The 27,953-nt window shown below is 37.0% G+C and overlaps 3 protein-coding genes across 3 annotated transcripts; all 3 read left to right on the top strand.

The window, feature by feature from the left end:
* Positions 1–2,227: 2,227 nt before the first annotated feature.
* On the top strand, positions 2,228–6,029 carry LOC117722189 (olfactory receptor 52N2). The gene is made up of 2 exons (XM_034521102.2): positions 2,228–2,386; positions 4,517–6,029. Exon 2 carries the CDS (start codon positions 4,567–4,569, stop codon positions 5,521–5,523), a length of 957 nt encoding a protein of 318 aa, XP_034376993.1. The 5' UTR covers positions 2,228–2,386; positions 4,517–4,566; the 3' UTR covers positions 5,524–6,029.
* A 2,876-nt stretch (positions 6,030–8,905) lies between these two features.
* Positions 8,906–15,463, top strand: LOC117722355 (olfactory receptor 52N2-like). Its single transcript, XM_076915924.1, has 2 exons — positions 8,906–8,983; positions 13,135–15,463. Exon 2 carries the CDS (start codon positions 13,185–13,187, stop codon positions 14,151–14,153), a length of 969 nt encoding a protein of 322 aa, XP_076772039.1. The 5' UTR covers positions 8,906–8,983; positions 13,135–13,184; the 3' UTR covers positions 14,154–15,463.
* A 6,813-nt stretch (positions 15,464–22,276) lies between these two features.
* Positions 22,277–26,807, top strand: LOC117722365 (olfactory receptor 52N2-like). Its single transcript, XM_076915870.1, has 2 exons — positions 22,277–22,396; positions 24,535–26,807. The coding sequence occupies exon 2, from the start codon at positions 24,585–24,587 to the stop codon at positions 25,539–25,541; it is 957 nt and encodes a 318-aa protein (XP_076771985.1). The 5' UTR covers positions 22,277–22,396; positions 24,535–24,584; the 3' UTR covers positions 25,542–26,807.
* Positions 26,808–27,953: the final 1,146 nt, after the last annotated feature.

The following is a 27,953-nucleotide window of genomic DNA, read 5'->3' as shown; positions in this document are numbered from 1 at the left end:
TTATAAATGTTGTTGTCTTAGTTGGGGTTTTACTGCTGTGAACAGACACCATCACCAAGGCAACTCTTATAAATTCATTTAATTGGGGCTGGCTTACAGGTTCAGAGAGTCAGTCAATTATCATCAAGGTGGGTGCATGGCAGTATCCAGGCATACATGGTACAGAAGGAGCTGAGAGTTCTACATCTTCATCTGAAGGGTACTAGGAAAAGACTAACTCCTAGGAGGAGAGTCTCAAAGCACACACCCACAGAGACAGACTTCCTCCATCAAGGCCACACCTATTCCAACAAGGCCACATTGCCTCATAGTGCCACTCCCTGGTCCAAGCATATTCAAACCACCACAGTTGTCTATGGAAAAATATTCATATCTGAAATAACCTAATATAATGATCACATCATTTGACCCATCTCCTATAACTGACTATGTTCCATTAAACAAATGTTTGAGAGCTAAAAAAAAAAAGCTTCACTTGATTCACAGCAAAGCAATAAACAAGACTGAATATTTTGTCCACTCCATTATGCCAGGATTAAAACGACTTAGTGTCTTTTAAAAATATAAGACACTAAGTTGATGAGTGGGTATTTGGGGGAAGAATAATCATGCCATTGTATACAAATGCTCAAAAAATAAATGAGTAATAAAAGGGGAACAACTAGACACAGTGTAGAACTTAACAGATTGTGAGCAGGCAAGCCTCAAAATATACATCTACATCAGAAGTCCTTTTTTTATGTAGGAAGGGGCAGAAATAGTAAAATCCAGAATACCAGGAAATCTGCTTTGAAAGACACCTGTCTTAAAATGCTGTATAAACAAGACCAAAACAATGACAATATTAATTGACATTTTAACATTGAAGGGGAAATTTTACAGAGTGAAACCCATAATCAAGAACTACAGTCAAATATTGATTGTTGGGACTAGAATTAGCCTCTTCCAGGAATGAGACACATTATTGGCTAGTTAGTACAAAGTATCAATTTTGAATGAAATACACACCACCAACAAAAATGTACTCAGCAGGTTCTATCTATCTATCTATCTATCTATCTATCTATCTATCTATCTACCTATCTGTCTATCTAACTACCAATCTATCTATCCATCCTTCTACTCATGCATATAGGCATGTATGTGTTTGTGTGTATATGTGTGTGTGTGTGTGTGTATGCGTGCTCACCAGTGATAATAATCAAAGAAAAGAGGTTGTCAAACAGAGAACTTGGAGAACAGAGAGTTTGGGAACTTGAGAAGGGTTTAAGGGAAGGAAGGAGGGATTGGATGGATGCAGCTTGACTCAACTGAGTCTGTTGTTCTACGTTTACAGTGTCTATATCAATAGGGACTCACTCAAAATCCCTGACTGGCAACAGCAGTATGTATTAATAATATGCAATGTTTTGAGCAGTAACTGGAGTATCTAGAACATCTATTTGTAAGAAGCTGTCTCATGTCTGGGATTTTATTTGTTTTGTTCTGTTTGTTTCTTAACAGCTGAAAAAAAAATGACCTTCAAACCAAAACTAGTTAGACAAAATAAAGACATTTATATTATACTGATTAAAGGGACAATTCATCAAGAAGATACTGCAAATTTAAAAATATTCATGGGTGTACCAATGCCATAAAACTACTACTAAAGACAAAGATCTACTTTAGCACAAAAGTAAGGGAGGTCTTCAATCCTGCACACTCACCAATATATAGATTATAACAAAAATATAGCTACTATCTCTGAATTACATGCCATTGTATACATATGCTAGTTATTCACAGTGAGTCAATTAGACTTAGGTTGCATAAAAATTCCTTCAAATCCCTTTGTTGCCCAAAGTTTTTAATAAAATTCGAGGATGATAGCATCAGATAACAGAGATGACATGCTGAATTAATGAAATTTCTCCGGTAGTTGTGCCATTTTACACTTTCTTAGTTGGTTTGTTAGGATCATAATTCCAGACATTGGTACTGATACACTTTCAGTAAAAATACACATGTACACATATGCAATGTGTTTTATGATGTCATTAGATTGGATTATTAACAAGATAAATCAAATGAAAGATAGTTATTTTTGTCTATCAAAATTCTTTCAGAATCTACACCTGAGAGAGAATGTGTAACTTAGCTATAATTTTCTCTTAGTTCCATTTGTGCTTAGGGATTAAATAAATACCAAAATTGTCTCCGATGTCCCAAAGGATGTCAGCTCTTCAACCACAGACTTCTGAGACACTGAACTACAAAGAACCAATCAAGTGCACACTATCCAGCCTGGAAAACATTGAAAATGATGCAGGAATGCTGGGTGGGTGTACAACCCCTCATGTTCAGGCTCTTGGGTATGGACACTGCCCTGGTCTCTCCTAGCACTGAGGTGAGTTTGAGTGACTTCTAATGCCACTTGTTTTCAAAAAGGAGAGAAAAGTTTAAGATGAAGAAACTCAAGAGTTGTAGATCACAGAAGTTCTCCCTGACCCCCATAACACATTTCCTGTGAGAAAAGGGTAGAAAGACTTCCACAGTTGTAAAGCAATAGTAAACTGACCTCATAATTATGTGGAGACAATGAAACTCAGTTAGTCATTGGTCCCCACAGGGGTGAAGTGTGTTTTCTTTACGTTTACTAATAGATATGCTCAGATTTGCATCCAGCGGGACTGTTCTAGGTGAGGAGAGGAGGAAAGTAATGCAAACCAAGACTGGAATAGTAAGGATATTGAGGACTTGCTGAAGGAGGCTCCTCTGGAAAACTCCTCCTACACAAAATGCCACACAACCACAGGTCACACAGCATCTTCACAAAGAGTCCCAGATGAGACTGCAGCTACCTCACAGACATTACTGTGTGGAGAGCTCCCTCAGTGAGAGAATAACTCTCCCTCACTTCTCACACCTGTCCTGTCTCTGCTCTAAGTGACAATTAAGGGTAAGGTTTGTCTGTCTTGCATTTGAAAATCATGTTCTTACATCATCATGATTTGTTAAATCCACTGCACTCAGCTTGTGAAACTTCCCATCAGCATTAGGATCTGTCACTCATGGTCTCAGACACAAATATTAAATATTTGGTAAAAAATTCAAACTTTCATGTGATTTTTTGCCTTGTCATCTTAAATGTTGTCATTCTGCACCTGTGTTTTTTTTTTTAATCTACACTATGAAGGCATAATATGTGTCTGTGTTATTAAGGTTTGAATAGAGAAATGAGCCTTCCCTCAAATATTAGTAAAGTAATGTATGGTATTTTGCCTAACTGCTTAAGTTATATTCCTTCCCAAATAAACATGCTGTCACAAATGTCAAAAGTAATCAAATGATCAAGACAATAATAGTATATGCTTTTCACATATATTATTAATATGAGCTAATATACATGAAGTACTTAGGCACTGAGTATATTCTCATTTTGCTGTGTTAACACATCTATAGTTCATAGTACTAGAGATTTCTTCCCTTTAAGAGTTCAAACAATCATTGCTCTCTTAAATTCAAGTCTATCCTCCTATTTTGTATTGCAAAGAAACTTTATTTCATAGCCAGGATTCCAGTATGTCTATTGTAAGTACTGTATAAAAAGAAGCTCTTATACTTTTAGAGAATAGATGTTTAGCAACCTAGGTTTTTCTTGGTTTTAATATATTTTAGTGCCATGAATAGTGCAAAAAAAAAAAAAAACAAAACAAAAAAACAAAACCCATAAATCACTGTTTAGCCCAGAAACATGGCATGGAAAATTTGAAATGAAATTCCCACTACTGAGGAAGGCAAAGAGCAAGCTACATTTGATTTATCCGTCTGTGATGTAATGGGCCATATGGATAGCTTTTGTTACTATGCATTGAGAGACAGTACCGATTTCTGCACTCGTTTCGTAGAGTTAAACTGCAAGCAGAATGCACACCCAACAATTCCGATCTCTCCAAATATCCTGGCCTTTTGATGATACAGCTTTGATACCTTCCAGATATATTAGGATAGAGACATTTAGGGTATATTGCAAACACATGGACAAATTCTCTTACAGAAATTCCAGGGGACACTACCTTAGTCATCTTTTAGTGACAGCAGGCTTTCAGGAAATATGATAAAATGTCCACAGATTTTGTTCCAGATTTAATGTTGTGTGTGTGTGTGGGGGGGGTGTATGAAACACAGGAACAAATTTTAATCTCTTGGAGGCCATACAAATAAAATGCACAATAATAATAAGGGTTACTGCTTACATTCATGGAATATTCATTAGTGATATCTTCAGTACATTGTATTAAAGTATCCTTTTCATGATCTTGTCAACATGAGGTTGATATACTTACTGTATAATTATAGAATAAAAGGTGGATGAAAATTGTTGAATCAACTGGTCAATATCATATAGTATGTCAGGTAAAAATGGAAATAGAATATGAAGTTATATAGAACCATAAAAATTTTAAAAATTCTCATTTTAAGTGGATCATTTATTTTTTAAGCTCTCCAAATACCTTTTATTTATATTCTTTCCCAGGATACTGGCATTATTACTGAATATAAAATGCTTTCATCCTGCCAGTCATTATGTCTGGAGCCAACAGCTCCAGCCTGACCCCAGAATTCTTTATCCTGAATGGTGTTCCTGGGCTGGAAGATGCACATGTCTGGATCTCTCTGCCATTCTGTTTCATGTACATGATTGCTGTGGTGGGAAACTGTGGGCTTATCTACCTCATTGGCCATGAGGAAGCTCTGCACCGGCCCATGTACTACTTCCTGGCCTTACTATCCTTCACTGATGCCACTTTGTGTACAACCACTGTGCCGAATATGCTGTGCATATTCTGGTTCAATTTCAAGAAGATTGGATTTAATTCCTGCCTTGTCCAGATGTTCTTTGTCCACATGTTGACTGGAATGGAGTCTGGCGTGCTCATGCTCATGGCCCTGGACCGCTATGTAGCCATCTGCTACCCTCTACGATATACCACCATCCTCACCAACCCTGTGATTGCCAAGGCTGGCCTTGCTACTTTCTTGAGGAGTGTAATGCTCATTTTTCCATTTACTCTCCTCACCAAGCGCCTGCCCTATTGCAGAGGCACCCTTATCCCCCACACTTACTGTGATCACATGTCTGTGGCCAAGGTATCCTGTGGCAATGCCAAGGTCAATGCAATCTATGGCCTCATGGTTGCTCTACTGATTGGTGTGTTTGACATTTGCTGTATCTCTGTGTCTTACACTATGATACTTCGAGCAGTGGTGAGCCTGTCCTCTGCTGATGCTCGTCACAAGGCCTTCAGCACTTGTACATCTCACATCTGTGCTATTGTGATCACTTATGTGCCTGCCTTTTTCACTTTCTTCGCTCATCGTTTTGGAGGACACACAATTCCCCACCACATCCACATCATAGTGGCTAACCTCTACCTGCTACTGCCCCCTACCATGAACCCAATTGTTTATGGTGTCAAGACCAAGCAGATTCGGGAAAGTGTAATCAAGTTTTTACTTGGAGACACAATGGGCATTACCTAAAACAAATGCATGTTAATACTTGCTGTATGGTTTATGATGGGGAAAATAGTGAAGAAAAATTTCATAAAAGGTGATTGAAGTAGTATTAAGCAATCTAACTTGTAGATATTCTGAAATCTTTAAAATTGAAATTATGAAATTTCATATTTCTTATTTCTTTATAAAGAAAGTCTGACAAAGTATAGAATGTAGAAATTGATATGCAAGGTATTCATTCCTTATAAATCATTTTGTGGCTACAAAATTCTATATGAGTAGAATAGGAATGAATTGATTGATGTATGGTTAATGTCAATCTTTGCTCCATGGTTAAAAGATAAATTTGCAGTAATTTGGAACAATCTTGTCATCTCTATTAAGGACAAACTCTTAGATGAAGTATGTTGCTGATGTATAAAACATGTTTCAGTGTAGTGGATTTATGAAAAGCTATGTTTTGATATTTTGTGGAGTATATAAATTTTAATTATTTGTTAGATTTATAATAAATACACTCTATTTTTAAATGTCCAAGAGTTCTGTTCTTTCCTTCATATTCAGTGTTTTAGCTTTTACTGGCTGGCCCTGTGTGTCAAGTTGACACACGCTGGAGTTATCACAGAGAAAGGAGCTTCAGTTGAGACAATGCCTCCATGAGATCCAGCTATAAGGCATTTTCTCAATAAGTGATTAAGTGGGGGGGGGGGAGGGAGGCTGGCTCTTGTGGGTGGTACCATCCCTGGGCTGGTAGTATTGGGTTCTGTAAGGAAGCAAGCTGAGCAGGCCATGAAAAATAAGACAGAAAGTAACATCTCTCCATGGCCTCTGCATCAGCTCCTGCTTCCTGACATGCTTGAGGTCCAGTCCTGACTTCCTTTGGCAATGAACTGCAATGTGGTACTGTAAGCTGAATAAATCCTTTCCTCCCCAACTTGCTTCTTGGTCATGATGTTTGTACAGGAATAGAAACACCGAGTAAGACATAGCTCCATGAAGATTGGATTTATGAAATGTAATTGTATTGTTGTGAATGTTACATTATCAGGTTTCTATGATATTTGATATTATTTCACCCTTCATTCATTCTTGAGACACTAAATAAGATTGACTAATACTACTAACTATAAACTGAATTTAATTTGAGGGACATAGAGCTGAATATCAAATAATCCCATGTCATAGGGCACTGAGACTAGACACACTGGGCAGGGAAACAGAAAATGTACATGCACAGAGCAGAAGAAATGATTAAAAATAGATGCAATCTGGAAGAAGGACATTTTTGTAGACAAGTATTAAAATGTTTTATTGTTTTAGGATCTTGTTAGTGTGAAGGTTAAAATGCTTGATTTCTTTATTTTTCTACACAAAATTAAATTATAATTTAATTTTAATATAAGGTACATTTTGAAATAATCATAGTCTTTATTGTATTTTATATCTCTGTGAACACAGGGAAACTAGTCTCACAATTAAAAAGTTTTAGAGAATATAACATATGTATTTGAGGTCTAGGTGCAGAAATATATCTTTATAAAGTATGTGTTAATATAAAATAGGATCCCTGTGTAACATCTCAGATGGTCAAGGTACAATAAGCAAAATGATGCTTCCAAATTCTACAACTGTGAATTTTACTAAAATTTGGACACTAGCTCAATCCTTCTGCAATTGACCCTCATCTTCCTCTATTTTAACATGCTCAGTTGGATTCTGAGGTCTCTTTAGAGGAGAAGGAGAGGGAAGAAGGGGAGAGGGACTCAGTGAGCATTTGTGATGTAAACAAACTAAATTACAAAGAAAAAGAAATTAGAAGATTCTAATTTTTGAATGAGTCAATCTCATTACCAGTAATATATTCAACATTAATGAAGTTAGCATAAATCTTACTCAATTTAATAATTAATTTCTATCATAAAATATATTTCTACTTTATCTATGTACATTGTCACATTTGCCATTTATTTATACTAATTATTGTGTAGGGAAATACCATATTGAATTTATTAAATTGTTATTATCTGTATTGCTCATGTCAACTTTTAGAAAAAATTTAATTATATTAATGTCTAATGCTAGGTTTTCTGTTTACTTCATTTTTGTGAAAATATTTGTATAAAATAAATACACAAAGTTTTTGATTTTGTGTGTTGTTTAGAACATTTGATATGTGCACTAATGATACATTTCTTACTATTTATAGAAAAACTTGGACTTTTTATTCAAAATAATTGATTTCTCAAAGTTAAACATTTTTCTTTTAATCAGAGTCTGTATGTCTCCAAATGTCAATCTTTATATTTTTTTTTTTCAAATTTGGCAATGGCTTACATATTTACTGTCTGGAATGACAACACCAATTAATTTATTTTCCAAATCTATTCAGCATCAATCTCTGCATACAAAAATGTTTAAAAGAAAACATCTGGAAGGGTATATGACACTAATTGTCAAGTCCACCTAGATAGCAAATTTGTGTGTTTATGCAGATGTTCATGAGTTTATGTATTCATTTAATTACTTGTAAACTCAGAATAAATACAACCTATATAGAACAAATTTCTGTGTAACTTTTTACAATATATATGAATTTGTCTCATCTTCTCTGTCTTTTTCACTTTTTCAAAAACTATAAAATAGTACAATATGTATGTATCTGTGTATACTCATGTGCAACACAAGTATTTAGTAGGTGATAAAAGTATAGTAAGATCAACTTTTGATAAGATAAATGAAATGAAAAATAAATCCATGACTATCAGAGTTATTAGTCAGAAGCCTTACAAAGAACACATAACTATAACATTATTTTTCTCAATTTTATTTATTTTCATATTATATATTTTAGTCATGTTTTTTTCATTCTAGAAACTCATACCAGTTTCTCCCAAACATCTCCCACCCCAAATTACAAACAAACAAAAATAAAAATAAAAACAAGCAAAAGCCAAATACCCAAACAACAACAACAACATAACTAAAACATATCCATTTTATGTTTGCCTTCTACTACTGGACATGGCGCCTGCCTGCCCTGGTGGGTGGTTGACATTCCTAGTAACATTCTATTGGAGAAAACTGATTTCTGTTTCACAGTAAGTATCAGTTACAAATAGCATCCGGGCCAAGGATAGGAGTTTGTGTCCACTTCCTCTTCTTGGTGCTGGGATTTGATTTGGTTTGAACCTGTGTAGATCTTGTGTGTACTGTCCTTAAAGGCCTTCTGAAATTGTTGATACTGTTTTTCTTTGGTTTCACCAGTGTTTAAGATTTAGTTTGTGCAAAAATTATCATGATTCCCAGAGGATCTATCCTCTCTGGGTCTCCTGAGAGAGCAAACTGAAAAGAGCCAATCAGACACAAAGTCAAGGTCATGCATTGCTCAAAAGGTCCAACCATGCTGGCTGCAGGTAGATCCTGACTGTCATAGAATTCCTGATGCTCAGTCATGCACACTAGTCTGGTCTTTGTTTACTCTAAGGTGAGTTGGGATGACTTCCAAAGACTCTTACTGCTGAAAATGAAAATGAATGTAATGATTGGTGTATGATACTTGATGAGGACAATGATACATGGCTATTCCTTTGGGGAATAAAAAGAAAACATGACCTTCCTAAAAAACAAAATAAATTTTAATTTACCCATAATTCCACAGAGATGGCAAAGTTCGGGAAGCTTTAGGTTCCTGTAGGAAGAAAATATTTTTGCCTTAACTAATCATAGGTAATTATGCTCAGATTTGCTTCTAGTGGAATGATCTTGGCATGAAAATTATAATTTACCCAAAAGTAGAAGACCAGAAAGTAGGATGTGTTGGGAGACCTTGGAGAAGAAAACCTGCTATGGAAGTTCTTCAATGCAGTCCCCCATGAAGCAGGATTCACATAGCATCTGTGTGAATTGGTGCAGAGAAGAAAATGAGGCAATCTTACAGATAGTCTCTGTGTAGAGGGCTCCTTCAGTGAAGGGCCAACTCTTTCTCTGTCTCTCTTCCCTAAGATACAACCAAAAATAAGATTTTTTCCCCCTCTTTGCATCTGAATATCCCATTCTTCCTATATCATGAGCTCATTATGGCTTATGTCACCATAGTGATAGAGACTGATGAACTTTCAACTGGAAACTCATAGTTTGCCAATATTTGCTTTTGTGGGCTAAGGTAGTTTTGAGTCACCCTAAGCCTACATTCCCTTTCTTATACAGTGATACAGTGAGAGTGACATATCTGTACAATGTACAGCTGAATAAAGGACTCAGCCTGCACTGGAATCCTAGCATACAAAACATAATCTATGTATTTGATTGATTAATGTATTCTGAGAAACTCAAATACTTTAAGAAATGTTGAAGACAAGGAAAGCGTGAAAGGGTAAAACTTTTCTTTTAACACATTGTTGATTATTATAATATATAATTTGCATTAGTGACTGTATTCCAGAAACTGGTTGGAGAAATACTTCTCATCTTGCTGATCTAACATGTCTATGGTACAGAGCAGAACTTTTAGAATGTTTCCCAATTCATTTATGACTCCTTTTCTCATGGGAAGTTTTTTACATAACTCAAGTACATAGGGATGTAAAATAGGAATACAAAACAAACACCAAAAATAAATCAGAAAGAAATTTATTTTAAAACTTTGGTATGTATATCATTTTATTAGGAACAAAAGAAAAAATGTATTCATGAGATACATGTGTTTATTTATTTTTGATGCCTGGCTGAATATTTCATACTGTAGGACACAGAGAATAATCAGTAATTTTCAGAGTTCTTGAATATTTAGTCCTATAATTACCAAGACTGAGAAGGCTACTGAACATAACAATGAATCACAAAACAGAAATGTGTTACTTATGGTGTTTTTAGAAATTCAGCCTAAATCATTCATTAATTTTCCTAAAAAACTCAAGTCAATAGTCCAAATAACAATATTTAAATTCAAACATTATAATATCATGGAATACAAAGAGATACTAATTTGATTCTTACATGCAGAAAAACATAAAAATTCTTGTTTTTGTAACAAAACCATATTTTTTCTATATAACCCAAAGGACCTTGCATAAACAATGAAATGCAATTCATAAAAAAACAATATACTTGAATCTAAGTCATGGTGACTTGGGCAGTGTTATTATTCTATAGAGTAATGGCTTACACAGTGCAAAGTGTATATATTGTGTCCAGAACCAAGGCCATGGCCAAGTGTTCTAATGCCACCCAGGCACATACTGCATAAATACCTAAGATCTGTTAGGATTAATCATCAACCTATAACTGGAAGTTATATGCTCAATATATATATATATATATATATATATATATATATATATATATATATATATATATACACACACACACACACACACACACTTGGTCTGATTTCCTGTGATCCTCACATTCAGATACAGTCCAGACCCACATAAGAAACCATAACATTATTACCCTTTGAGTATTATAATTGTTCAACGAAAGCTTTGTGATTTTCTCAAGATGATCTAGATAACCAAGTTAAGAGACAAAGTTCAATCTAGACTCTCAGTTCACACATTCTTATACCAAGCATTCAATAAAAATAGGTCATTAATATATTTTTGGAGAGAGACATTTAATAATTTGCTTTCTCTTCTTTCATATATACTATAGTACTATCAATGTATTTCAAAGTGTAGAAGATCCTTGAAGCTCATTGAAACTTGAAAAAGGAAGGTCTACATATGCATTTCCTTTGACTGAACTACTTATCCCTTCTACCTTGTCATCAAGACCTGAGGTTCTCTCTTTTGTGGTTTTGCATCTACTGAAGCCTACCTCCAAGTTTTGGTGTGACGAAACCTGAGTTCCTGAGTTTTTCATTTCCAGCTTTATTTCATTTTGGGTTTTATTTAGTGATTCTATTTTTTTCTACTGTCATGTCTTGATTTTTTATTTCAGTCAAGTTTGTGTTTTCATTATCTTTATTAAAACATTTATTCATATCCTTGACACTATTTCTGTATTGTTATTTTGAAGTCCTTGTCACTATGCTTCAGTGAAATTAGTTTTTTTTAAATCCTATTACAATAGGGTTTCTGACTTCTGGAGGGAATCATATTATCTTGATTGTTCATATTCCTTTTTTGCTGCACTGGGATCTAGACTTCTGGAGTTATAATGTTTGTAATATTTCTTGGTGTAGCTATCTGGATTTGTCTTTGTTGAGTAGGTGTTCTGTTCTTAAGCTATTGTAGCCCATTTTGGGTCAGAGTCAAGTGTGGGAGTGGTGGTGTCCCTAAGTCCCATCAAAGTGTGGTGTCTGTGGGGTCCCTAGAATTTAGCACTTCTGGTACCCAGCTAATGTGGCAAGTGTGGACCCACTAGTAGACAGCTGATCTGTGAACTGATGGAGAATCACAAAGAAATGGAGATGAGCTAGAGGAAAAAGCTGACAGGGGCAGTGAGAAAGAACTAAGGGGACACTGGAGATCTAAACAAAGAGGTAGTGTCTCAAGGTGATTGAGATAGGTGTAGGGCATCAAGTAGGCAGACTGCAGCAGGATTAAAGACATGTATGGAGAGAGCTGAATAGAGAACAGGAAGGAGAGTAAAGGTCACCTACTTAGTATGTCCACTGTGGGTCCCTGGCAGAGAATGGTTGTACAGATCTGCAGGTATCACACAAGTTCGAGATGATCTAGAAGGAGAGACTGATGTATGTACTGAGGAAGTGGAACAACTGTCTGTGATTTACTGGATGGCGTTTTTTTTCTACAAAAATTCTTGAAATACAGTGATGGTTTCTGTGGTACTTTGCCAGTTTTTATTTATAAGTCACCAATGAAAACCCTGCAGCTCATTCTTCTCCATGTATCTTGGCATCTTCTTTCTGGTATTGAGTGCCCTCTGGTTATTTTAAAAGAAGCAGAGACATATAAAATGGTATTTTATAAAGAACAACTCTCCAGTGGAAATTTTAGTAGCTACTTGCTTGGTCATTTCATTGTATGAGGGTCCTGGAAAGGATCTAAAAGTGAGATGGCTTCCATTTCATTCTAGATTACAATGCTTTAGCTAGACAACCAGCAATATATATTCACTCTTGAAGGCCTTGGTTAACTTGCATTCCTTTCGAAAGTTGAAACTTGATTCACTATTATAAGGGAAGCTTCAATATCTTACACTATTATTTGCTAGGTAAACCCATAAGGAGTCTGGAGTTTGAACAGGATGAAAAACTCCCACGTAAATTGAAATATATCAGTCAAGAGAAGATTAGGCTGAGAGGATTCTCGAAACTAAGACAGAATGGAATTCTAATGATGCCAACAACGATAGTTTTTGATGCTGTATTCACTGTATATAATATTAGCACCATTTTAAATCTTTCTGTTGGATAGTCCTACCAACACTGTGAATATGGTTCAATAATAATTATAAACAGAAAATTATGGGGCATGAGTGACTGAGCAACTTGCCAGTGTCTTATGTTTGTGATGTTACAGAGTAGGACATGAAGCTGGAGAGAATGTTTACAGGAAGTTTAATCACTTTTACTTTCAGACATCTCATAGAAGTCAACTTTTCAGTGATACTTTTCTCATGTATTTTCATAAACCTCTGCTTTTAACTTTGATTTATAATCTTTCCCAGGACACTGACACTGTTAAAGAATGTAAAATGCTCTCATCCCACCAGCCAATATGTCTGGAGCCAACAGCTCCAGCCTGACCCCGGGATTCTTTATCCTGAATGGAATTCCTGGGCTGGAAGATGCACATGTCTGGATCTCTCTGCCATTCTGCTTCATGTACGTGATTGCTGTGGTGGGAAACTGTGGGCTTATCTACCTCATTGCCCATGAGGAAGCTCTGCACCGGCCCATGTACTACTTTCTAACCCTGCTCTCCTTCACTGACATAACCTTATGTACCACTACTGTACCCAATATGTTGTGTATATTCTGGTTCAACCTCAAGAAGATTGGGTTTAAAGCCTGCTTAGCCCAGATGTTTTTTGTGCATACCTTCACAGCAACAGAGTCTGGCATGTTAATGCTCATGGCCCTGGATCGCTATGTGGCCATCTGCTACCCTTTGCGCTATGGGACCATCCTGACCAACCCTGTGATTGCTAAAGCTAGTCTTGCTACTTTCTTGAGGAGTGTGGCATTCATCCTCCCTTTCACTTTCCTTACTAAGCGTCTGCCCTATTGCCAAGGAAACCTCATCCCCCATGCCTACTGTGACCACATGTCTGTGGCCAAAATATCCTGTGGCAATGTCAAAATCAATGCAGTCTATGGTCTGTTAGTTGCTCTTGTGGTTTGTGCATTTGACATATTCTGTATCACTGTGTCTTACACTATGATACTTCGAGCAGTGGTGAGCCTGTCCTCTGCTGATGCTCGTCACAAGGCCTTCAGCACCTGCACATCTCACATCTGTGCTATTGTAATCACTTATGTGCCTGCTTTTTTTAATTTCTTCACTCATCGTTTTGGAGGACATTCTATTCCCCACCACATCCACATCATAGTGGCTAACCTCTACTTGTTACTGCCTGCTACTATGAACCCAATTGTTTATGGAGTCAAGACCAAGCAGATTCGCGAGAGTGTAATCAAATTTTTTAGTGGAGACAAGAGTAGCATTGCTGATATAAAAGGTTAAAAAACAAGTGGTTTTCTTAAACTATGAAAAATAGAGAATAATTTCATATAATATGAAGAGGAATGGTGTCAATTCATCTAGTTGTATATATTTCAATAGACAGAAACACACAGAAAACACTGTAGAAAAAATTCATAACAAATGTGAAAAAAGATGATTTTAAATCAGTCTTATTTGTAAATTTTTTTGTAATTGCAATTTTAGGCTATGACACTTTTCTTGAGAAAAAAATCACAGAAACTACTGTTTAAGAGATAATGTATTTATGCATTACAGAGCTTATTTTTCATAGTATTTATAGTCTCGTGGTTGCATTGTGTTTAGAGAGGAGGCTGTCATAGTATATGGTCACACATCCTGACCACTATTGATAAGTCATTATTGCTTTGATAACAGTTGGGCCAAATATCATAAATATTTTCCAACTTATATTTTTGATACACTGGAAATATCCCACTTGAGTTGCTAATTTATTAAATGTAGCCTATATTTCACATGCAAAAATGTCTAAGAGTTCTTTTTTCTGTGTTATTACTCTAGAACTTGTATTTTAAAAATAGGTCTAAAACATATTATGTTATAGGCTAAGCAGGAAAAAAGTTATTAGTAAATTTGTACATTTGTTCATTTATTCATTAATTCTTCTTGAGAAACCAACTTTGTAGCATTGGATCTCAAAGTAAATGTTGGCCATGGAAACTTGAGTCTCAGAGTATCCATGTAAATGTTGGCCGTAGAAACAGAAGAAAAAGCATGTATTAAACAAAACAAAACAAAAAGACGTGAGTTTTTAATGCATACAATATGGAAGAACCAAGCATTAGTAAGAACAAAAGAAATGTTCTGACAATTTTGAATCCAATTGGTCCTAAAGTTTAAAATCTTCCTCTGCTCTTTAATTACTAGGGTCTGTACTTCAGTTACTTACTTTCTCACACATCACTTTCCATGTTCTTCTGCTGTGCAAATAATTCTTATTACAAAGAGTAATCAATCGGTCAACTGCATTCTGATGTCGTTCACACCACATAGCATGGCTTCTCATAAACGATTAGCAAATCCAGGGAACTGTGCTATTGTTATGAGCAGCTAATTTCAATGCTGATTCCTTCTGCATGAAACAGTCTGAGGAGATATCATTTCATGTATGAATTAATACATTCCATTTCAAAGAATAGATTATTAGTTTTCCATGGAGAATCTTTCATTCACTGACCACAAGTATGTTATTAATATTGGCTACAAAGTTTTTCTGTGTTTGGTCTGTGTGACTGATTCAATGTTCAACACACACAGAAAATAAGGTATAAATAAAGTATAAATAAAATAAAGTATAGCTAACTCCTAACTTAGTAAAGGATAAAAAAAGGCAAAAGAATGATCATCTTAACACCAAAACCTGTTAGTTGTTACCCAGAGATTATTGCAATAGTAGATGATACATCATCTACTAATTTCAGAGGTGAATAAAAACTTTAGTATGAAAGAAATGTGTGGGGCAAATCATGAATGTATGCAGATGTTCAAGAAACAGCAGATGGGAATTAACTGGAAAAAAAATCTCTATACAAAGATAATGGCTAAGTAATAAACATCAGGATTTCACATCCACTTGTAAAATTGAGGAACAACAGAAGTTATGTAGTCAGCTTTGTAGTCAGATGCTGACTAAGAAAGGGCCTTGAGTGTTGTTTTAGTTAGAGATTTATTGCTGTGACGATAGACAGTGACCACAGCAAGTCTTATAAAGGAAAACATTTAACTGGGGCTGGCTTACAGGTCAGAGGATTAGTCCATTGTCATCCAGCAGGAAGCATGGTGGCATGAAGGCAAACATGGGCCTAGATAGTATAGAATTCTGAGAGAGTATAGTAGTCTGAGAATTCTACATCCAAATTGGCAGGCAGCAATAAGAGAATAACACTGGCCTTAGCTTGAGATTCGAAAAGCACAAAGCCCACATCTCACCCCCAGGGACAAACTTCCTCCACAAGATTACAACTTCTCCAAGAAGGCCACACCTCCAAAAATACCACTCCCTATAAGTCAATGGGGTTATTTTCATTCAAGACACCACAGGTATGAGTCATGACCAGATGTCACCAGATTTGGGGTGTTTATCCTCTTTGATAACTGGCATCTCATAGTAGTTAACCCTCAGACAGCTGCTGATGATTGATAAATCTTAAGCCCTGGCTCTCTTCTGCTTCCTCTGCGGCTTTCTTCTCTCTTCTCTACTCACTTGTTCAGCATCCTAACTCAAGTTTTTTTAAAGTCAAGGTACTCATGTGTGAAAATGGGGATTTCTTATGTCCTCTTCTGTACTTGTTTTCTTTTGACCAAAAAAAAAAAAAAAAAAAAAAAATGATTTAACAACTACATCAACCACAATAGCCACTAACCATAAATACTTTATGCTCATGTGTTTGGAAGTAACTAGGAAGATGGTATATTAAATAATACATGTTTATTTAGGCAACCTCAAGCCCTAAAATATTAATACGTCAATTAATATCACTGCTCTCAATGAGCAGAACTGAGATTTACTTTGTAATTTTAATGATTGTCTTTACTTCTTTAGTGGTTATAGGAATGGTTATGCTATAGGAACGATCTTGATTTAACCTTGGAAAGTGGTACCTTTTTAGAAAATCATCCATTTTGTCTAGATTTTCCAAGCACCAGGACAAAGAAAAAGCAGAGAAGAGGGAATGGCCGACTAATTATTGGCTCAAATCCAGACCCATCCAATGGACGAGAACCAATTTCTGACACTGTTAATTATACTCTGTTATGCTTGGAGACTGGAGCCAAGTATAACTGTCCTCTGAGAGGCTCCACTCAGAAGCCAATGGAAAATATGCAGATACCCACAGCCAAATATTAGATGGAGCTTGCGGAGTCTTTTGGAAGAGTCAGGAGGTTTGAGGGACCCAAAGAGGACAGGGACTCCACCAGAAGACCAATAGAGTCAACTAATCTGACCATTAGGGGCTCCCAGAGACGGAAACACCAACCAATGAGTGAACATGATCCGGACCTAGGCCCATCACACATATGTAGCAGATGTGCAGCTTGTTCTTCATGTGGGTGCCCCAGCAACTGGAGTGGGAATCTGTTGCCTGCCTGTAGATCCCATCCCCCTAACTGGGCTGACTTGTCTGGCCTCTGTGGAAGGGGATGCATCTAGTACTGCAGGGACTTGATGTGCTGGGGAAGGGGAAAATATACTGGGAGCAGTCTCTTCTTTCTCAGAGAAGACAGGAAAAGGGGAATGGAGGGAGGAGAGATCTGTGTTAGAAGGTACTGGGAGGAAAAGGGGAGCTGATACTGTGTGAATAAAGTGAATGAATAAAAAAGTTTTAAAACTTCTGATTGTTAGTTTTAGCACTTGTGTTATTATTCAAACCACCCTGTGCCAGTCTTCAAGCCGTCTGTACCTTCTATACTCCTATGTTCCTGTCATAGCCACTTGGAATCTGAAAACCCCAGAAACTGTTACTTCCTGAGTTTACGCTATGGAAATTTAACAGTGTTGTAAAGAATACTGTTTCTCCAAATGAGTACTGCTCTTGTCTTTTGAGTCAAATGTGATTCTGTTTGTGACAAGAAGGCCATGAGCATCTTGTTAAATACTATACTGAACACAAACTCATTATTAATACATCAAGAAAATATGCACCAGGGGCTGGAGAAGTGGCTCAGAGGCTAAAAGCACTGGTCCCTCTTCCAGAGGACCAGGGATCAATACTCAGTATGCACATGGTGGCCCACAGCCATCTGCAACTTCAGTTCCAGAGGATCAGTTGCCTTCTTCTGACATCTATGAGAACTGCATGCATGTGGTGCAGGCAAAGCAATAAAAACAAATGAATCATTTTTCTTTTTCTTTTCTTTTTAAAAAGATAACCCTGCTTCTTTTATTAGAGATTCTACAAGGAATTATGAAGATATTAAAGAGATTACAATGGTACTAAAACTATCATTAAACTGATCAACAGGGTTTTTTTCTGTTCTCTTCATTGTTACATGCATTTTTTTCTTTATTACTTTTATTTTTGTACAGTCCAATTGTTGCCCCATTTCTGGTCCACCCTCTCATAGTTTCTCATTTTATTCCTCCTCTCCCTGTCTCCAACAGGATGCTCCCCCATCCAGGCCTCCCCACTTCCTGGGTCCTCAAGTCTGTAGAGGGTTAGGCAAATCTCTCACTAAGGCCACAAGCAGTTCTCTGTTGTATATGTGTCAGGAGCCTCGGATCAGATGCCTGTATGCTGCCTGGTTGGTAGTCAGTGTCTGAGAGACCTCAGGGTCCTGATCAGTTGAGACTGCTGGTCTTCCTATGGGGTCACCCTCCTCAGCTTCTTCTAGCCTTTCCCTACTTCAGCCACAGGGGTCCCCAAATTCAGTCCAATGGCTGGCTGTTAACTATCTGTGTCTGTTTTGGTCAGCTGCTTGTTGGGCCTCTCAGAGGACAATCATGCTAGACTCCTGTTTGTAAGTACACCATAACATCAGTAATAGTGTCAGGCCTTAGAGCCTTCCCTTGGTATGGATCCCATTTTGCCCAGTTAATGGACCACCTTTTTCTCAGTCTCTTCTCCATTTTTGTCCCTGCAGGTTTTTTAGATAGAAACAATTTTGGGTCAGAGTTTTTGACTATGGGATGTCAACCCCATCCCTCCATTTGATGTCTTTCTACTAGAGGTGGACTCTACCTCTTCCCTCTCCCCACTGATGGGCATTCCATCTAAGGTCCCTTCTTTATGTCCTGAGAGTCTCTCACCTCCCATGTCTCTGGTACTTTCTAGAGGGTGCCCTCACCTCTCTCTCATCCTCCAAGGTTGCATATTTCCATTCATTCTGCTGGCTCTCCAGGTTTCTCTTTGTGTGACCCCCATATCTGATCATGTTCCCCTTTTCCCCTACTCCTCCCCTCTCTCACCCAGATTCCTACCTCCTTCTTCCTCCTGTGGTTGTTTTCTTCTCCCTCCCAAATGAGATTGAAGCATCCTCCTTGGGGCTTTCTGCTTATTACCCTTCTTGAGTTCTGTGGATTAGATCCTAGATACTCTGTACTTTTTTTGGTTAAGGCCCACATATTAGTGAGTTCATATCAACATGTCCTTTTGTGTCTGAGTTACCTCACTCAGGATGAAATTTTCTAATTCCATCCATTTGCCTGCAAAATTCAGGATGTCCTTATTCTTAACAGCTGAATAGTATTCCATTGTGTAAATGTACCATGTTTTCTGTATCCAGTCCTCTGTTGAGGGACATCTGGGTTCTTTCCAGCTTCTGGCTATTATAAAGAATGCTGCTATGAACATAGTGAAGTATGTGTCCTTGTTATATGTTGGAGCATCTTTGGGTATATGCCAAGAAGTGGTATAGCTGGCTCTTCAGGTAAATCTATTTCCAGTTTTCTGAGAAACCTCCAGATTTATTTCCAGAGTGGTTGTACCAGTTTGCAATCCCACCAGCAATGGAGGAGTGTTCTTCTTTCTCCACATCCTCACCAAAATGTACTGTCACCTGAGATTTTATCTTAGCAATTCTGATTCATGTAAAGTGGAATCTCAGGGTCATTTTGATTTGCATTTCCCTGATGACTAAGGACTTTGAACGTTTCTTTAAGTGCTTCTCAGCCATTTGAGATTCCTCTGTTGTGAATTCTCTGTTTAGCTCTATACCCCATTTTTTGATTAGGATGTTTGGCTTTTTGTAGTTTAGCTTCTTGAGTTCTTTACATATTTTGGATATTAACCCTCTATTAGATGTGGGATTAATGAAGACTTTTTTCCCAATCTGTAGGTTGCTGATTTGTCCTATTGACCATGTCCTTTGCTTTACAGAAGCTTTTCAGTTACATGAGGTCCCATTTGTCAATTCTAAAACAAATGAATCTTTTAAAAAGAGAAAATACATATCAAATTATTTGTGTGTTTTGAAAAAGTTCTTGAAGTTTTGAACGAGTTATTTGAGAAAGTTCAATAACTTCGGGATATAGATGCCATGTTTTATAACAATGTCTCTTTTTTTCAAGCCTAGTCAACACATTGAAAATGTTCTTATAAATGTTGTTGTCTTAGTTAGTGTTTTATTGCTGTGAACAGACACCATCACCAAGGCAACTCTTATAAATATACTTAATTGGGGCTGGCTTACAGGTTCAGAGAGTCAGTCAATTATCATCAAGGTGGGTGCATGGCAGTATCCAGGCATGCATGGTACAGAAGGAGCTGAGAGTTCTACATCTTCATCTGAAGGGTACTAGGAAAAGACTAACTCCTAGGAGGAGAGTCTCAAAGCACACACCCACAGAGACAGACTTCTTCCAACAAGGCCACACCTACTCCAACAAGGCCACATTGCCTCATAGTGCCACTCCCTGGTCCAAGCATATTCAAACCACCACAGTTGTCTATGGAGTAATATTCATATCTGAAATAACCTAATATACTGATCACATCATGGACAGATTTGACCCATCTCCTATAACTATGTTCCATTAAACAAATGTGTCAGAAGCCAGGGTCCCAGCCCCCTACCTACCTTACTCCTTGCCTTTTTCAGACCACCTCCCACTATACTCCCTAACGGCCATATCCTGCTTGGCAACTACAAGACCTGGCTTGGTAGCTACAGATTGTTCTACAAGCACTGTACCATGTCTTCTGAGAGAAGCAGTTAGACCGCCATTGTTTCAGGGCACAGACCGAGAAGATTCTGTACTTTGCCACCACCTGGATCCCTCTTACCCCTCCCTTTGTAAACTGAGGTATAAAAATGGGCTTTGTGCCCAAATACATGACTCTTGACAAGCATTTGCTTCCTTGAGTCCTTTTCTCTCTCCCGCCTGCTTTTTTTTCAAGATTGTGGCTCTCCTCATGCCCACAAATAACCAAGACCCGCGGGTTGGGTCACAAATGTTTAAGAGCTAAAAAGCTTCACTTGATTCTATCTATCTATCTATCTATCTATCTATCTATCTATCTACCTATCTATCCATCCTTCTACTCTTGCACATATGCATGCTCAGGTGTGTGTGTGTGTGTGTGTGTGTGTGTGTGTGTGTGTGATAATCAATGAAAAGAGGCTGTCAAACTGAGAGTTTGGGAACTTGGGAGGGGTTTGAGGGAAGTTAGGAGGGATTGGATGGATCCAGCTTGACTCAACTGAGTCCTTTGTTCTAAGATTACAGTGTTTATATCAATAGGGACTCACTCAAAATCCCTGACTGGCAACAACAGTATGCATTAATAATATACAATGTTTTGAGGAGTAACTGAAGTATCCAGAACATCTACTTGTAAGAAGCTGTCTCATGTCTGGGATTTTATTTGTTTTGTTTTGTTTTTTAACAGCTAAAAAAAATAAACTTCAAACCAAAACTAGTTAGACAAAATAAAGACATTTATGTTATACTGATTAAAGGGACATTCATCAAGAATATAGTGCAATTTTAAAAATATTCATGGGTTTATCAATGTCATAAAACTACTACTAAAGACAAAGATCTACTTTAGCACAAAAGTAAGGGAGGTCTTCAATCCTGCACGCTCACCAATATATAGATTATAACAAAAATATAGCTACTATCTCTGAATTACATGCCATTGTATACATATGCTAGTTATAGTAAATCAATTAGACTTATGTTGCAAAAACATTCCTTCAAATCCCTTTGTTACCCAAAGTTTTTAATAAAATTTGAGAATGATAACATCAGATTACAGCGATGACATGCTGAACTAATGAAATTACTCAGGTAGTTGTGCCATTTTACACTTTCTTAGTTGGTTTGTTAGGATCATAATTCCAGACATTGGTGCTGATACACTTTCAGTAAAAATACACATGTACACATATGCAATGTGTTTTATGATGTCATTAGATTGGATTATTAACAAGGTAAAACAAATGAAAGATAGTTATTTTTGTCTATCAAAATTCTTTCAGAATCTACATGAGAGAGAGAATGTGTGACTTAGCTATAATTTTCTCCTAGTTCTATTTGTGCTTGGGGATTAAATAAATACCAAAATTGTCTCCGATGTCCCAAAGGATGTCAGCTCTTCAACCACAGACTTCTGAGACACTGAACTACAAAGACCCAATCAAGTGCACACTATCCATCCTGGAGAACATTGAAAATGATGCAGGAATGCTGGGTGGGTGTACAACCTCTCATGTTCAGGCTCTTGGGTATGGACACTGCCCTGGTCTCTCCTAGCACTGAGGTGAGTTTGAGTGACTTCTAATGCCACTTGTTTTTAGAAAATGAGAGAAAAGGTTAAGATGAAGAAACTCAAGAGTTGTAGATCACAGAAGTTCCCCTTACCCCTTACCCTTAACACAGAAGTGTTTTCTCACATTTCCTGTGAGAAAAGAGTAGAAAGGCTTCCACAGCTGTAAAGCAATAGTAAACTGACCTCATAATTATGTGGAGACAATGAAACTCAGTTAGTCATTGGTCCCCACAGGGGTGAAGTGTGTTTTCTTTACGTTTACTAATAGATATGCTCAGATTTGCATCCAGTGGGACTGTTCTAGGTGAGGAGAGGAGGAAAGTAATGCAAACCAAGACTGGAATAGTAAGGATATTGAGGACTTGCTGAAGGAGGCTCCTCTGGAAAACTCCTCCTACACAAAATGCCACACAACCACAGGTCACACAGCATCTTCACAAAGAGTCCCAGATGAGACTGCAGCTACCTCACAGACATTGCTGTGTGGAGAGCTCCCTCAGTGAGAGAATAACTCTCCTTCACTTCTCACACCTGTCCTGTCTCTGCTCTAAGTGACAATTAAGGGTAAGGTTTGTCTGTCTTGCATTTGAAAATCATGTTCTTACATCATCATGATTTGTTAAACCTGTTACACTCAGCTTGTGAAACTTCCCATCAGCATTAGGATCTGTCACTCATGGTCTCAGACACAAACATTAAATGTTTGGTAGAAAATTCAAACTTTCATGTGATTTTTTGCCTTGCCATCTTAAATGTTGTCATTCTGCACCTGTGGTTTTTTTTTTTTAATCTACACTACGAAGGCACAATATGTGTCAGTGTTATTAAGGTTTGAATAGAGAAACAAGCCTTCCCTCAAATATTAGTAAACTAATGTGTGGTATTTTGCCTAACTGCTTAAGTTATATTCCATCCCAAATAAACATGCTGTCACAAATGTCAAAAGTAATCAAATGATCAAGACAATAATAGTATATGCTTTTCACATATATTATTAATATGAGCTAATATACATGAAGTACTTAGGCACTGAGTATATTCTCATTTTGCTGTGTTAACACATCTATAGTTCATAGTACTAGAGATTTCTTCCCTTTAAGCGTTCAAACAATCTTTGCTCTCTTAAATTCAAGTCTATCCTCCTATTTTGTATTGCAAAGAAACTTTATTTCATAGCCAGGATTCCAGTATGTCTATTGTAAGTACTGTATAAAAAGAAGCTCTTATACTTTTAGAGAATAGACGTTTAGCAACCTAGGTTTTTCTTGGTTTTAATATATTTTAGTGCCATGAATAGTGCAAAAAAATGACCATAAGTTTAGCCCCAAAACATGGCATGGAAAATTTGAAATGAAATTTCCACTACTGAGGAAGGCAAAGAGCAAGCTACATTTGATTTATCCGTCTGTGGTGTAATGGGCCATATGGATAGCTTTTGTTACTATGCATTGAGAGACAGTACCGATTTCTGCATTTGTTGAGTAGAGTTAAACTGCAAGCAGAATGCACACCCAAGAATTCCGATCTCTCCAAATATCCTGGCCTTTTGATGATACAGCTTTGATACCTTCCAGATATATTAGTATAGAGACATTTAGGGTACATTACAAACACATGGACAATTTCTCTTACAGAAATGCCATGGGACACTACCTTACTCATCTTTTAGTGACAGCAGGCTTTCAGGAAATATGATAAGATGTCCACAGATTTTGTTCTAGATTTAATTTGTGTGTGTGTGTGTGTTTATTATACACAGGAACAAATCTTAATCTCTTGGAGGCCATAGAAATAGAATGCACTAAGGGTTACTAATAGTAATTATAATAAGGGCTACTGCTTACATTCATGGAATATTCATTAGTGATATCTTCAGTACATTGCATAAAAGCATCCTTTTTCATAATCTTGTCAACATGGGGTTGATGCACTTACTGTATCATTGTAGAATAAAAGGTGGATGAAAAATTGTAGAAACAACTGGTCAATATCATATAGTATGTCAGGTAAAAAATGGAAATAGAATATGCAGTTATATAGAATCATAAGAATTTTTAAAAATTCTCATTTTGAAAGGATCATTTATTTTCTAAGCTCTCCAAATACCTTTTATTCATATTCTTTCCCAGGATACTGGCATTATTACTGAATATAAAATGCTCTCATCCCACCAGCCAATATGTCTGGAGCCAACAGCTCCAGCCTGACCCCAGAATTTTTTATCCTGAATGGTGTTCCTGGGCTGGAAGATGCACATGTCTGGATCTCTCTGCCATTCTGCTTCATGTACATGATTGCTGTGGTGGGGAACTGTGGGCTTATTTACCTCATTGGCCATGAGGAAGCTCTGCACTGGCCCATGTACTACTTCCTGGCCTTACTATCCTTCACTGATGCCACTTTGTGTACAACCACTGTGCCCAATATGCTGTGCATATTCTGGTTCAATTTCAAGAAGATTGGATTTAATTCCTGCCTTGTCCAGATGTTCTTTGTCCACATGTTTACTGCAATGGAGTCTGGCGTGCTCATGCTCATGGCTCTGGACCGCTATGTAGCCATCTGCTACCCTCTACGATATACCACCATCCTCACCAACCCTGTGATTGCCAAGGCTGGCCTTGCTACTTTCTTGAGGAGTGTAATGCTCATTTTTCCATTTACTCTCCTCACCAAGCGCCTGCCCTATTGCAGAGGCACCCTTATCCCCCACACTTACTGTGATCACATGTCTGTGGCCAAGGTATCCTGTGGCAATGTCAAGGTCAATGCAATCTATGGGCTCATGGTTGCTCTACTGATTGGTGTGTTTGACATTTGCTGTATCTCTGTGTCTTACACTATGATACTTCGAGCAGTGGTGAACCTGTCCTCTGCTGATGCTCGTCACAAGGCCTTCAGCACCTGCACATCTCACATCTGTGCTATTGTGATCACTTATGTGCCTGTTCTTTTTACTTTATTCACTCATCGTTTTGGAGGACACACAATTCCCCACCACATCCACATCATAGTGGCTAGCCTCTATCTGCTACTGCCCCCTACCATGAACCCAGTTGTTTATGGAGTCAAGACTAAGCAGATTCGGGAAAGTGTAATCAAGTTTTTACTTGGAGACAAAATGGGCATTACCTAAAACAAATGCATGTTAATACTAGCTATATGGCTTATGATGGGGAAAATAGTGGAGAAATTTTTCATGAAAGATGTGTTAAATAGTATTAAGTCAGCTAATTTGTAGAAGTTCTGAATTCTTTGCCATTTAAAAAAATGTTCTACTAAAGTATAAGATGTAGAATTTAACGTGCAATGTACTCATTCTATATAAATCTTTTTGTGTGTAAAAAATTCTCTATAAGTAGAAAAGTAATGCCATGATGCATGGAGGCTGAATGTCAATCTTTGGTGTGTGTTTAAATGCTAAACTTGCAGTAATTTGGGACAATTTTGTCTTCTTTGTTAAGGACAAACTCTTAGATCAAGTACTTTGCTGAGATAGGAAATATGGGTTCAGTGCTGAACATATATATATATGGGTTTTCATTCATATGTACATGAATGAAAAGCTCTATTTTGTTATGGGCTATTCCAATTCTAATTATTTACTAGGTTTATAAATACTCTTTCTTCGTAAATGTTCAAGAGTTCTGTTCTTCCCTGAATATTTAACTTTTAAGCCCCATGAAAACTGATTTTATGAAATGTACTTGTTTTGTTAAGGAGGTTATATCATCAGGTTTCTCTGGTATTTGATATTATTTCACTCTTTTACTTATTCTTGAGACACAAAATATAGATGACTAACTGTATTATAGTAAACTTGATATAATTTGAGGGAGGCAGAGCTGAATGTCCAACAATTCCATGTTTCAGTATACTGAGAATAGACACACTGGTGAGGGAAACACAAGATAAAACATATATGCAGAACAAGATAAGAGAAGTTTTTTAAAAAAGATTGTATCTGGAAGGAGGATATTTCTGTACACAAGCATGGTTTTGGATTCAATTAATCTGGAGGTTAGAATGTTTGGTTTCTGGGATCTAAGCATTGTATTAATGAAGTTTGTATATACACAAGTGTCAATTTCTATTCCTTTTTCAAATATGACAATGACTTATATATTTACTACCTGAAATGACATCACTTAAATTTGTTTTCAAATCCGTTCAGTATCAATCTCTGCACAACAAAAAGCTTCAGAGAAAATCTAGCTAATAGAACATCTAGCAGCATATATGGCACTGATTGTCAAATCCCCATGACAGCAAATATGTGTGATTTTGTAGACATGTGTGAATTTATATATTCATTAAATAATTGATAAGCCCAGAATAAACATAAGCTAAATAGAACACATTTTTGTGTAATGTTTTACAAGATATATGATTGTGCGGCTCACCTTCCCTGTCTCTTTCACCTTTTCACAACTTTTATGAAATAGGAGTATATATGTGTGTCTGTGTATACTCAAGTGAATGCTTATGCATTTGTACATAGTAGGTGATAAGAATGTAGTAAGATTAACATTTGATACATCAAATGAAATAAAAAATAACTTTTGTGATTCTTCAGAGTTATTAGAAACTATACATTGAAGAGCACATAACTTTAATATTATTTTTCCTATTTTTATTTAGTTTTTTCATACAATATATTTTAACTATGCTTTTTCTTCCCAGAAACTCATCCCAGGTCTTCCAAAACACCCCCTTCCCAAATAACAAAGAAAAAAACAAACAAAACCCAATTAAGACAAAAAAAAATACCCAAACAACCACCACCACCACAACAACAACAACAAAATAACCAAAAATATGTCTGTTTTATGTTTTCCATCTACTACTGGGTATGGGGCCTGTCTGCCTGTTGACATTCCTAGTAACATTCTATTGGAGAAAATTGATTTTTCCTTTCACAGTAAGTATCAGTTGCAAATAGCATCCTGGTCAAGCACAGGAGTTTGTGTCCACTTCCTCTTTTTTGTGCAAGGATTTGATTTGTTTTGAACCTTGTGTGTGCTGTCTCTAAAGGCCTTTTGAAAAAATGATGCTATTGTTTTTCTTTGGTTTCACCGGTGTTTAAGATCTTATAAGTGCAAAAATTATCATGATTCCCAGAGGATTTATCCTTTTCTTTGGGTCTCCTGAGAGAACAAACTGAAAAGAGCCAATCAATGACACAAAGTCAAAGTTATGCATTCCTTAAAAGGTCCAACCATGCTGACTGTAGGTAGAACCTGATTGTCATAACATTTTTTATGCTCAGTTGTGCACACTGCAGTACAGTGCCCCACCTAATACACTCACGGCAACGACAATAAAGCAGAGATGGAAGGAATGTCCAACAAATGACTGTCTCAAGTTGAGACTAATCCTATGTGCAAGACCCAATCCCTGTCAGTATTAATTATACTATGTTTTATTTGCAGACAGGATCCTAGCATAACTGCCCTCTGAGAGGCTGCACCCATCAGCTGACAGAAACAGATGGAGAGACCCACAGCCAAACATTAGTGGAGCTCAGGGAGTCTCATGGAAGAGTCAG

This window comes from Arvicanthis niloticus, chromosome 1 (genome assembly GCF_011762505.2).
Source record: "Arvicanthis niloticus isolate mArvNil1 chromosome 1, mArvNil1.pat.X, whole genome shotgun sequence".
Lineage (NCBI taxonomy): Eukaryota > Metazoa > Chordata > Mammalia > Rodentia > Muridae > Arvicanthis > Arvicanthis niloticus.
Note: the sequence above shows the minus strand (reverse complement) of the source record. Positions and strands in the feature narration are given on the sequence as shown.